Here is a 14,117-nt window from a genome sequence, read left to right on the forward strand (position 1 = left end):
CCTCCCGATATATTGTTTCAAAAAGAAAGGGGAAGGAAAAAGAAAAAAGACCCTTGCATTGTTACATAGTTCATTATTTTTTTTACTACGCCTTTCTCAGGAGAGTACGTAAACTTAACAAATGTCTTACGCCAACATCACTGAAATGCTAGGTGATATATGTTTAAATAAATAGAAAGATGCGAAAATCCAAAATCCAGAAACCTTAAGTTGCAATCTTCTTCGTCGTCTCCCAATAATTCACAATGAAAAGTCGAGGAAGAAGCCAAAATCCACAGCTTCCATCTCATATTATTGAACTTATTTCATCTAAACTTTCCCTCTACATTTTGATTAATCTTAGGTCAGTTTGTAAAGTTTGGGACAATCTCATATTGACTGGTAAGTTGTTGGATCTAAATTCAAAGGCTAATTTATTTGCTCATATTTCTTCTCATCAAAAGCTTCATTGTATTGACTTCGATTCCAGAATTTTGAAAGAAGGCAAGAAAAATTGTATCGTTGGTTCATTTACCTTCCATCCTCGTTTCTCCACATTCAAAATTATCAATTCCTGTAATTTGTTTTGTGAACACCGAAATGATATCTGATCAGTGTGAAAAGAAAAGATTTGGATTGACACAACCTTTCGCTATCATATTGAATCCGATGACGAATGAGGAACTCCCACTTAATAATTCTCTGAAGTTTTACCCCCGGTTACAGCTTCGGATTTGGTTATAGCCCTAACAAAAAACAGTACAAAATAGTTAAACTTTCTTAAAAAAGGAGGGGTTTATATGTACCTGAAATTTTTACAATTGGAACATTTGCACGAGGTAGTTATGGAAAATGGCGTTGTAAGGTTCCACTCTTGATAAGCGTTTTTTTTTTAATGGATCTCTTTATTGAAACGGATTCAAGGGCAGGGTAAAGTTGTTCTTTTACGTCTTGATGTAGAAGATGAGAAATTTGAAGTTGTTTCTTTTCCACAAGGTGTGAGAGATAAAGCTTTTCTTGCTTCTTCTAATATTTGGACCTTTAATGACACCCTATATCGTCTATCTTGTTTTGACGTGAACTATGAGAATGGCACTGGTAGGGTTCATGTGTGGAAGCTGATGGAAGAAGATTATTTATGGGTTAAATTATTAGAACAAGAATTTGTTTTATTATGCAACACATCACAGGTACTTCGTCGACAGGGGTGCTTTGTTATATAAGAGATCGTGATTACTATGGTTTACACCATATTAGATATCATTTCCAACTCATCAAAGTTTTTGAAGATGAAAAGATGTTGTTTCTTATTTCTAGAAGGGCTTTAATTTTGTACCGACTCCAAGGCCGAGCGGTTTGAAGCTGTGTATGATAAACTAAATCAAGATCAACAAGAAGAATTATGGATTTGTGAAATTGATCCATTAAATTTTGATTCTCTCCCAAAGACTTTGGGAGTAAATTAAATGCTTGATTTCATTTTTTTTATTTAATTATTTATGAACTCTTTTTTTATGTCAACTTCTGTCCTAGTTTTCCTTATAAATTAATTAATTGTTCCTAAAGTATCAAAAGGACACTTTATTCTGAAGTTATACTATTTTATATTATTTTTTATCTACTTTATTTACATCTTTTTTCTTCTTTTTCCCTCTTAAACTCCTCCCTTTTCTTCTTGTAGATTAAATTGAAAAGTAGTATTAGATTTACTTGGTTCATTTCAGTTCTTCCACCAAATATTGTTCAAAGTTTGTTTAGATTTGTACTTTTAATTTAATCCTTTCATTGTACGTAGGAGTTCTTGTAGTATTCGGTTATTCTCACCCTATTATAAATGAGTACTTGTATATACACACATTATTAATCAATAAAATTCGATTAAAATTCAATACCTTATATTACTCTTACTTTTTTTTTTAAGTCAACTAAAAAGGTCAAATTAACTTAGGGTACATCTAAAAGCACCTTATTTTCCTTTTGATTGAGTATAATAAATATAATATTATATTATATTGGTTTATTTTAGTATATTTAAAAATATTTGTTTTTATAATAAACATAAAAATTGAGATAAATTTGAGATGTGACAAATTTATTTAAACAAAATTAAAATTCCAAAAACAATAATGATTGTTTGCTTTTGATTAATACAAACACATAAAAGCTAAATAATTAAGGGCTCACTTAGCCCAAATTAAACTTTCTAAATTACCAAAAAAAAAAAATTAAGAAAGAAACAGTTTCTAGACTTTGCATGGTCCTTCTATGACGGACAGTTGAACCTTATTTTGTTCTAATTTATTTGGCTCCTTCTTCTCTATAATTTCTTCCACTTTTGAACCTGTTAAGTAGTAATATGCATATATAAATAGTTGAAGGAGGCCTGAAATTACTCCAATTGCATTGCAAATCTGCACAGATTTTCATAAACAAGAACAAATGTTACTGCAAATATCGAAACTCTCAAACTTCATCTTTTTGTCTAATAGGAGTCTTAATTTGAACTTATCCAAAACTTTGGATTTTTATCCTAACTTTCAATTTTGTAGAGTAGATCTAAAAAAGTTGAAAGATATTAAATATTCCTACTATATTGTAGCCATTTTTAATATATTTAATCAACATAATTTCCATGATAATTTATAATTAATATAAGATAGATAATGTATCTCCTAAATAATATTTAGGATATTCAAATTAAATTAATCTTTGATAATAAACTCGTAGTTCAAAATATTTTATTTTCTTTATCATATCAAGTGTTAGCATTAGAAAGTTTAAAGTACATACCAATATGTAGATATCAAATTTGATGAGAGCATAAGACATCCAAATGCAACCATTGAAGAAGCTAGCCAATGAAAGGGTAAATGGCATATACTTCACACTTCTAGTCTTTATCACCTTTTTCTGTTGAAATAAAAAATAGATCAAAATGGTTGTAGTTCAATTGATATAAAGAATATATTGAAAGGTAGAGGTTCAATTTGTTTTTTGTTAGCATTGTGTTAGACTCGAACAAAAGAAGGCTAATATTCATTTTTCATTCATCAAATTGTGCTAGCCTGATCCAATATCTCTAGATCTTTGTTCAAAAAAATTGTGTTAATAAATCCAAAAAATTTAAACTAGTGGTTCAATCTATTAGGTATAAATTTGAGTTTCGTCTTCAATGGAACCCAAAATTTTCAAGTTCGTTTAAGTAGCTAGGGTTCATGAATTTCATTTGATGTTTGGTAAACTATTTTGTTTTAATTTTTTTTATTTAAAACATTTGAATCTCTAGTCAAAATCTAAAATCAACAAGACTTCAAAAATTACTTTTTAAGTTTCAAAACTTAGCTTGATTTTTAATTTTTAATGACATTGGTAGAAAATAGACAAAATAACATAAAAATTTATAGGTGAAAATAAAGTTTAGAGGCTTGTTTTTCTTAGAAAACAAAAAAATAAGTTGTTATGAAATAAAACCTTAGTGACTAAAGTTTTAATTTTAAAAGTTTAGGAAAACCAAATTATGGTTAGCTTAATCTTAAAAAATGATATTTAAATAGTTTAATTCTTTATACCATTATTTATCCTCTTTTTTTTTTTTTTTTTTAATATACAATAGAAATTGAAAGAATTCAACTACAAACCTTTTAGTCACTAACATATATTATATATTAGTTGAGTTTTGTGTCTTAATCATAAGTAACATAAAATAAGGGTTTTAATTTATTTATTTTTTTGATATAAATATCTCAATAATAAGAAGTAAATTAGAAATTGAACTTACCATGATGGTTAGAGGAGAGACATACATCAAGATGTTGAAAATGTCGCAAATAATTCCAACCATCAATGATCTATTCTTTGTTCCTCGCAAAGCTAATATGGTTATGTGAATTACAATGGAGACCAATATGAGTTCAATTAGAAGAGAGATGCACACTTTTGTCTGAAAATAAGATTAAAAAACAAAAACAAAAACAAAAACAATTGTTAGAGATTTTTTCAATTTATAAAATAAAATATAAGACAAAGAAAATCTAATAAAAATAATAATAAAAAAATTGACTTAAATAACAAAATCGTTTTAAAATATTTATAAACATGACAGATTAGAGTCTATCACGCAATCTATAATTATTTATTGTTGGATGGTAAAATTTGTTCCAATATAGGTATTTTTTATATATTTTGATTCATTCACCCTTTATTTGGTAAGATTGAATTTACCTTGCTTTACAAACTTGCTATTCACAGTAGTTGAAGGAACCTTAGCTTTGTTAATTTATGAAATAACTTCATAGCCTTTAGAAATAAAAAAAAATAGATAAATAAAAGGAAATTTCTAGCACATTCTCTTTTTTATTTCTATTTTATTCTTTATTCTTTTTTTTTTTATTATTATTATTTGTCATTTTTTTTTAAGTTTTCAAAATCGTTAAAAGATAATTGGTAAAGTGTTAAAAAAGAAATAGGCAGGTTATTATATAGTCTGAATAGTTGGCAAAAAGTTTCTTAGGTTAGTAGTGTAAAAGAACATAACTATTACGACATATGAGTCCAAACTTCATTGATTCCCATGAAAAGAATCCTCCTTGATTGCCACAAATATGGAGAAAACAATATTAATTTATTGTCCTTTACAAGAGCAACAAATCATAACCACAAAAAATGAAAGCAATCAATCTCTTCATTGATTCTCTCATTCATTACCGTTAGAAAAATATATATATATATATATATATATACAAATTTATGGTCTTTTATTATTTCCCCTTCTTATGGGCTCTTTTTTCTTCTTTCCATATAGCTAGGTTTTTCCTCTCAAGTCATCTACACACTTGTATAAATATATGTTAAAGGTTTGTAATTTATTTATTTTTTTTTTTTTGTGGGATTAAGTTATAATTGTAGGTAGTTAAATAATTAGGTAAAGGGAAGAAAATAATAAAAATAAAAACGAAAAAAATAATGAAAAAGAAATTAATTTATATGTAAAGAAAAGAATGGAAAATATAATTATGATTGTATGTACCCGGCCTCTATAATCAGCATAGAGGAAGAAGATGGTCAAATAAATGATCTCAAGAAGAAGTCCAACGGAGTTGATGGTGATGACCAAAAAGCTGTCTGGATGAACAAAAGGCATTCCATAGAACACCCAAAACATACAATTCAACGCCGTTGCAATATAAGGATCTGGCTTGAATTCTTCCACTGATTTCTTCTTTATTATTTCGTAAAATGTTGGTCTGCACCATATAACAATAATCTTCATATTTTTCATTTTCATTTATAAAAATAATACACACACTTTAATTAATTACGAATAATTCAAGAACAGATCGCGAGCTTACACTGGTGACAGAAAGAGGCCGAAGGAGATCACATTCCCTACACATTTTTTCAATTTCAGCATTCATTTAGAGACCATAATAATTAATTCAAGCAAACAATTTTCTTGTTTTATTCACTAATCTTCAAAATAATGAGTAGGTTCTTTATCTATATATATATATACATATAATATAATATAATTATTTTATAATTTTAATCAAATAAAAAAAAAATTGAATTTGTTTGGATTAATTTTCTAGGTGCATGTATTTATTATTTTCAACCCAACAATCAATGTCTTTCTGGCATGCCCCTCCTATCGTTGCACTACCTTTAAAATTTGAAATTGTTTATAAACACTTTTTTAAACATTTAAAAAATCATTCAAAACATACAAATATCCATTATAATAAATCTTATTAAAAAAAAAAAAACACACACACACACAACGACCTCTGAGAGCTTTAAAATTTTAGTTTTCATTTTTTTTTTTTTTTTTGTTTAGTAGTTGCTCCAAATTTATATATTTAACTTTAAGTTTTATATATTACGCACCATTATCAAAAGTTTATTAGATGTTTTTTTCTAAAGGTTAAGATTTTGTGGATAGTATGTTTATTTTCTATTATTGTTATTATGGTTAAGGTTGAATAGTTCGACCACCATTTTTGGACAAATTTATAATGTATTTAAAATTTTAAATATAGCATGGGAAGTTCGATGACTTAGATTAACAGAGATCGTACTTTTCTAAAATATATGTGATCATATACAAGATTAGAACTTTGTGGTTCATTATAAGTTTAATTTTGGTACTTTTAATACATTAAATTTAATATAATTTATTGTAATTTTACTCCACCGTTGTTAAACATCTTTTGTTCATTGCGGTTTATTATTTTATCAACTTGAATAAAAGTTACTAACTTCAAACTAACGTTAAATCAAACTAACGTTAAATGATTAATTGAAAGTATAGAAACTAAATTTAAATTCTTTTAAGAAATTAATAAGTAGAATGATAGATTATATTTAAAGAACACACTTAATAATTCAATAAGATAAGCAATAGTTACCGATAACGCCAACGATAAACCGAGCAAGATCCGCGCTCACCATTTCTTCAATATCCAATGAAGGGAAACACAATAACAGGACAACTAAATGAGAAGGCGGAAGAAACTAATATAATCTCTCATAAAAGAAAGAAGAAATTAAAGATAAATAGCCATAAAAATGGAGAGATCAAGAAAAGGGGTTTGTTTGTTTGGTAGTTAATGAAGAAGAGAGATGAGTAGAAGTGATTGGGGAGTAGAAATTGATTTGTCAGAATGATTCCTGGTTTAATTTGGAATATATGTTTGATTGAATTTGGAGAAAGGAATTTTATTGTCAGATTGATTCCAAGTTGGACTTTGAAAATTTTAGTGTCCCTTTGGAGTTTACCTCACCTTGATTTTTGTCTCCCTATTCCAACCAAAATTCTAAAGTGTTAAATAATGCATGGAACAAAACAAGATGAGAAAAACAGCTTCAAAATTGGCCTTTTTATACACCAAAATGGACATTATATTTTTTAATTTCTTGATGCACATGTTATGAAGAATATGTCGACAAGTAATGGATTAATGGATAAATATGTAAAGTTGGTCCCGTGAGGGTTTTAAACGATTTTTATTTTATTTACTTATCTATTTATTTATTTCTGACTTTCACTTTTTGAAGTTGTCAGCTTTATATAATAAGGTCATGTATTATATATATATTAAATTTTGTTGATTTAGGGTTTGTGTAAGTAGCTTTATGAGTTGTCGTTGATTAAGGGGTGTTGTTTTTTGCTAACATATTGGATGGATATGTCACATGAAAGTTGACCCACACACACATATATATATTAAACCTGGCTTGTGTTACTACTTGGAAGATTCATGTTTTTTTACCATACTATGATTACAACTGATTGAACTCTAGTATACTTTTGGTATGTTTACATTTTTAGAGCGTTGTTGGATATATGACGATGCAACGGCCGGTGTTTTACACAAGGAAGTAAAAAAAAAATCTTGAAAATTAGTATGAGATAGGAGTTGTGTGATTTAGCCTCACCTTCTTTGACATCCATAACATAATAAGTTTCATATTTGACGATAAGTCACGAACCGATATCACACCTTGAGAGTCTTGGATAGATGATTTGTATTCTTAATGTTTAACATTTTTTTTCTATCGAGAAAGTTTATTAAATCTGCCAAATTTTACATTGTCATTTATATTATATATGTAAAGCATTTTAACTTTAATTTAGAGTTGAAGGTTCGAGGAAGATGATGAATCATTTAAAAGAAAAGAACAAAGAAAAAAAAAAAGAGAAAAAGTGATTAATATGTTAAATTAGAGGTAACTTGTTGGATAGGGTGTGAACCAAAGTTTTAAGTGGCATGTGCTATTATTCAAATGTTCACTTGTTATCAAAATAATATTCACATCTTCATATTTAAATATTCATCAATAAATTAATAACATCTCCTTTTTTTCAATATTAACAAAATTTAGCATTTTCTCTTTATGGAATAAAGTAGTTTGGAAAGAAAAAAACAAGATATTGCAGGATAAAGATTATTGGAAATGAATTTTTTATAGTGCTGAATTAAGAATAAAATCTAGGTATAATTTTTCAAAAGTCTGTGACTGATTTTACATATTTAACTTTTTTTATATATATAATTTTTGTTAATATTTTATTGGGTATTTTCTTAAATTTATAAATAAATAATTAAAAGCATAGATGCATTTCTTAAATTTATGATGTTGTTTCATTTTAGATTCATTTTATTTTAAAATTCTAGAGTCGTTTTTGTTTGAAATTTAGAATATGCTTTATATTTTTAGATTATTCAATATAATCATGGAGTTGAACTAACATTGAGGTATATTTATTTTTATTATTTTTCTTTTTAAATTTTTTACACGAACTCTAAATCTTGAAAATATGTATTAAATTTTATAAATTTAAATGTTAAAATGCAGAATTACATTAAATAATTAATTGAAAATTATTTAATTCAAGTTAAAATAGCAGTTTAAATTTTATGAATCTAAATAAAACAAACTGAACAAGTAAGCTTCATATTTTGAAAGTTGAAAATAAAACCTTTCAAAAATATCACTATGACTTTTTTTTTTTTTTTTTTTGGGGGGGGGGGGGGGGTTAAAAACAACTTTTTATTTTTGTTAAATAAAGTTGATACTTTAAATGTCCAAAATAAAATATTTTGATAGATACCCATATGAATTTTTTTTACTTAAATAATTAAACATCTTTTTATTCATGAGACTAGACCATAAAATTCAATATCTTTTCTTTTTTCAAGAAAAATATGCGATTCTTTTTAGCAAAATTTTCTGTGAATTATTTAGCAAAAGCAAAAAAAAAAAAGTAATTTTAATTTTATAATCACTTTAGAAACAAGATAATAGTTCAATGAATACAATTACTATTATTATTATTAATAATATTATTGGGAAAAGCATGATATCTCAATTGCCATACTCTATGATACTTAAAATAATAAAAATAATAGAATAATTATAACTTTTCATTTTATATAAATAAAAATATATGGAGGATTTCCCACATGTGATTAGTTATTGATAAGAGATGTAATTACATAATTATTTGAAAATAAAAATAAAAATGAGAAGAAAAAAGTATATACATTTCTATTTATAAAAAAAGTTACATATACTTTATAAAAACCAATGTATCTGCCCATAAATTTTAGTGACATAATTGGTCTATTATTTGAAGAAAAGTATTTGAGTTACTAAAATAAATACTATATTGGGTTATTATTATTAATACTATTATTTTAACACATAAAGAATATAAGAAAAGGGCCCTATGGGGAATATTTGGCAAATGAATCATTAAAAGTCTCAATCATATTTCAAAATTTTATTCAAATCCCCATTGTCTTAAAAAGAATTTCACATGTGAGAAAGAGAATTTCAATTAGAAGAAAATGAAGAATATGTAAGTATATATATATATATATATAAAGTTGAAAAAGGACATATAAAATTCTTTTTTATTCTTTAAAAATGTCAAGTGGAATCTACCTATTTATAAAATACAATAGAAACAAAAACATACTAATATTGTCATTCTACACCTAAGTTTGATTTATTTTTTCCAAAAATATTAATTGGACAAATTGCAATTAATTAATACCTCTAATAATCTAATTGTATTAATATCATCACGTTAGATACTAACCTTAAATAAGTATAGTAATTTTTATCTACATTCCAATTTTCACTAATTTTTATAAAATTCTACATAAAAAATATATATTAAATATTTTTTATAAAAGTCACAAAACGGAGGTCGTAATTTGATGAAATTGTTTCCTTGAAAAATACTAGAGATTAAGGGATCCGTGGGTGAAACACAAAAGTACATTTCAACTAAGTTACACCTCTTTTAACACTCTCACCATGCTTATAATTTGATGAAATTGTAAGTTTAGAGTAGATTTTGATATGATTTTGACAATCTTAGATATTAGAGTAAATTTTTTCAAAACATTTTTTTAAAGTAGACTTATGTTTGGTAGAGAATTTGAAATCAAAAATTTGAAAATAAAGGTATTTAACGAAAATAGAGTTGTTTTATTTTATGTTTTTAGATATATGTATGGTGACAAATTTAGAAATTGAATTTTAGTTTTAAAAAAAATATTTAAATGGCTTTCATACTATATATTTATAAATCAAAAACTAGTCGCACTTATCCACTAATTGGTTAATTTGCAATTTTAGTCCCTATTGTTTGGAGAATGTTAGAGTTTAGTCTATAATTTGATAAAAATTCATATATAGTATTTCCTTTTTAACAACCCTCCATAAATAGTCTCTATGAGTGAGACTATTTTCTATGATTTTATCAAAGCAAAAGAATTAAATTCTAGTTATAAACCATATTGTAGACTAAATTCTATCATTTTAAAACAACATGGATCAAATTTGTAGTTTAACCTAAAATTTATATAATTATTACAGTCTTATTATATAATTTATAACACATTACATAATACATATTTATTAAAAAAAATGAACTGAATTTATACATGACACGTTGTATTTCTAAATAATTCTAGTTTTTAAAATATAAAATTTAAATTTTTGGATACAATAAAAATATTAAAAAAAAAAAAAGTAGTTTTCAAAATTTACACAACGGTGAATCACAAAATTCAAGGAAACACATATTTACTAAATTCAATGAATTTGAAAACATAAAATAGAATCTGAATTTTCTACTAAATAGATTTTTAATTTTTCATACCCCACTTTACTATATAAATTAATGCATGGACTAGTTGATTAAGTTGGAAATTGCGAAATTTGAATACGAAACCTCGTATTCAATTAATCAACCATTTGATTATATTGAAAACTAACAATGGTAAGTCCACATTTCAAAATAGATATAGGAAATCCATTCTCCTTTAAAAGGAAAAAAGAGAAGAAGAAGAAGAAGAAGAAGAAGAAGAAGAAGAAGAAGAGGAAAAAGAATTGGGCCAGGCTTAAAAGAACTTCACCTAACAATGTCATGATCATAGTTGAGAAAACGAAGAACTTTGGCATATTATTAGTCAACATTATTATTATTATTATTATTTTTATAACATTATTCCATTCTTTGCCATTGTTACAATATACTTTTGTAACTTTGAGCATAATTAAATTCAAGTTGTTCATATTATAATTATACAATTTTGAACCATATGTTTATTTATTTAATGCAACTCATTAATTAAGAGTAGCTTTTGGTGGGTGAAAGAGCTGGATTTCACTAACTTTTTGTTTCCATTATTCTCCTTTTAAACCTTTACAGACTAATATGCATATGGAATAAAGAAATTTGGCACAAGGACATTATTGTTATTTTCTTTCCAAATAAACTTAATTATAAATCAGTGTAACATGATGATATTACATTATTACTATTTATTTTAGGGTAGTTTTTGTTGTTTAAGAAATAAAACTAATTTAGATATTGATTAATTATAATTAGGGTGTGGTAATAATATCGATTTAATTATATTACACAAATTCAACCCTTGAGGAGTCCAAGATTCTAAAGGAACCCTACGGTCTACACCATGAGGTTTGCCAATTGATCGGTTTAACTTTTTGTTGCATCAATTTTTTTTGTAATTTTACCCTTTTTTTCAAATAAAAAACTATTTGTATATTTATATATTTACATATTTATATATTAAGAAAGTGTAAAACCAAAAAGAGTATAATCGAATTTAAAACTACGCTATTTTTAATTTAGAAAACAAAAAAATTGAATTTAAAACCGAATAATAAATCAATGTGGTTTGGTTTTACATATAAAATTTTTTATTCTGTTCGATTTGATTACCAAATTGGATCAAATCAAACCAAACTGTTTCCACCATAGTTCATTTAGTTAGCGTGAAACAACAAACTCTTCAAGGATGAAGCAAGAATTTCCTCACTTATGGGAGGATCATATCACCACCATGTTAGACATACGTATAATTAAAGTGTGGACTATGTATGTAAATTAATAATTTATCACATTAGGTAATTTTATTTAATTGGACCTATTATGTGATCTATTTAATTAAGATTTGGAATTCTTAATTTAGTATGGACTAAATGGGTAGAAGTATTATTAGGATTTAATGAGGATTCTAATTAACTAGTATATAAAAAACCTTAGGGCTATGGTCCCTAATATACTAAAATAATAAGCCTTTTATCCCATCAAGAAAAAGCTCTCACTAAGGACAAGGTTTTGGTTAAGGAAGATAATAGTCATTTTACCATTAGTTTATAGCCATCATCAATTGAAGGAGATGAAATCTGGTATATAGTTTATTCTTGACAATAGAATCTGGTATGTAACTTATTTTGTCAATTTGGTCGGAATGATCTTGGGTTAATCTATTATATAGATTTAAAGTATTTTATTTTAACACACAATTCTATTTATGTCAACACCATATATGAGGGAGCAACGGTTTTTATAATAATTTCAAAGTATAACTCGAAGTATATGGGAAGAAATCATCTCTTTAGCTTCTCTTTAGTCTACTACTAAATTAAAGCTTTTTCAGAACTATTCTCGCTCTTTGCTTTAAATCGGACAACTTTTTTATATGCTCCTTTTATTTATAAGCTGTACTAATTAATAACATTGAAAATGTGTTAATTTACTTTGCTTAGCTTAAGATCGTTTTTAGATTTTATGAATATATTTATTGATTTTGTAGGTTTAGAGCATTTAAGAGATAGAGTTAGATGTTAGAGTCAAATGGTGTTAAATAGGCCAAAGTGGAGCTCAATTGCATTAACCAAAAAAGAAAATGTGAAAATTATAGAATTACCAATATATTGGATCATTGCTAACTCGACAAGAGTTATAGAGCACCATTTTCATGAAAAGTGAACATCATCACAACTTTTCGAAATATCATTATATATGTATGTCTGTCTGTCAATATTGTAGCGTCCAATTGGATTATTATATAAATTAAAGAAAAAAACTCTAGTTGTTTGAGGTTAGGAAAAGCAATCAACCAATCATTATGCCTCACCACAATTCAACAAGGTTAACTCTAACAAAATGACAACTTGATCAAAGAAGTTATGAATTGGAAAGAGCAAAAGAAGCTTGAGGCCTAAAATTTGTGAAATTTGGTAGATGTGGTGTCAGACAATGAGTGGCAGTGTAGTTTAGCTATCACTTTACTTATTTATAGTTTTTTCAACGCTTTCTTTTTGGCTATCATTGTACAAGTCCCTATGTTTTCTAAAGGTTAGATTTGTGGTCATGAATAAATTTATTATTGCACTTTTGCATTTTAGTCATTGAGTGTTAGATTCATCGATGGCAAAATCATTATCAGTCTCAAACGCAAACAGCGAGCTTAATTAGAATAGAAACTTAATTAGTGTTAGGCGAGTGAATTGTGAGATTTAGATGCAATTCATTTGGTGAAATTGATTTTTATAAATCATATTTATGTTTGGTTTAAATTTCTTTAAAATAGTTTTCGTATGAAAAGTGATTTTGAATTATTATATTCCCAAATAAGTTTAAATTCATCAAATTATTTTAAAAGGTGTATATATTTTTTTGTTTCTAATTAAATAATTTAAAATACCAACAATATTTTAATAAAATAAATAAGATACTGTTGTGAATATTATTAATATAGATTTTCTATAATGTGTCACTCCCTTTTACCTCCAACTCCCCAAATGTATTTGGAGAAAGTGATTTTTTTAAATTTTTTAATTTTTATAATTTCTTTATTTTAATATCTCCCTCGTTGCCTCATTTTTACAACAAATAGTTATTATTATTTTTTTTTCTATTTCTAATGAACCCTATCAACTTAAAATCAACTTGTTAAAGTGACTAGGGATTTTCCTAAAATCACTCCCAATCATTTTTTTCAAATCAGAGTTTGTTTATTTAGTAGGAGATCTATCTACCTCATAATTTTATTAGGTAAATACTCATAAAATTTCAAAAATTATGTGTTAAAAAACAAGCAAAATATTATACATACATACATACATACATATATATATATATATATATATATATATATATATATATATATATATATATATATATATATAAAGGCAACAAATAATGTTACCTAACCCAAAGTTGGTTAAGTAAATATCGGGTAAACAACACTTATTTAGTTAGATTATATATTGGGTTGGTTTAATTTGGTTCAACAAATTAATTAAAT

At 25.8% G+C, this 14,117-nt stretch overlaps 1 protein-coding gene across 1 annotated transcript; it reads right to left on the reverse strand.

Annotated features, from left to right (window-relative positions):
• Positions 1–2,044: 2,044 nt before the first annotated feature.
• On the reverse strand, positions 2,045–6,814 carry LOC103487078 (bidirectional sugar transporter SWEET5-like). Its single transcript, XM_008445287.2, has 6 exons — positions 6,384–6,814; positions 5,328–5,364; positions 5,006–5,222; positions 3,758–3,919; positions 2,770–2,889; positions 2,045–2,390 (listed from the first exon to the last, which is right to left on the reverse strand). Exons 1-6 carry the CDS (start codon positions 6,424–6,426, stop codon positions 2,223–2,225), a joined length of 747 nt encoding a protein of 248 aa, XP_008443509.1. The 5' UTR covers positions 6,427–6,814; the 3' UTR covers positions 2,045–2,222.
• Positions 6,815–14,117: the final 7,303 nt, after the last annotated feature.

Source organism: Cucumis melo, chromosome 4 (genome assembly GCF_025177605.1).
Source record: "Cucumis melo cultivar AY chromosome 4, USDA_Cmelo_AY_1.0, whole genome shotgun sequence".
Lineage (NCBI taxonomy): Eukaryota > Viridiplantae > Streptophyta > Magnoliopsida > Cucurbitales > Cucurbitaceae > Cucumis > Cucumis melo.

What these genes read in the sequence shown, in the direction of transcription:
- LOC103487078 (XM_008445287.2), bottom strand. Translation starts at nt 6,426, where the DNA reads ATGGTGAGCGCGGATCTTGCTCGGTTTATCGTTGGCGTTATCG. An exon ending in GGCCTCTTTCTGTCACCAGT is followed by an intron (nt 5,223 to 5,327) that starts GTAAGCTCGCGA and finishes TATATGGTGCAG; the next exon opens with ACCAACATTTTACGAAATAA. An exon ending in ATGCTGATTATAGAGGCCGG is followed by an intron (nt 3,920 to 5,005) that starts GTACATACAATC and finishes TCTTATTTTCAG; the next exon opens with ACAAAAGTGTGCATCTCTCT.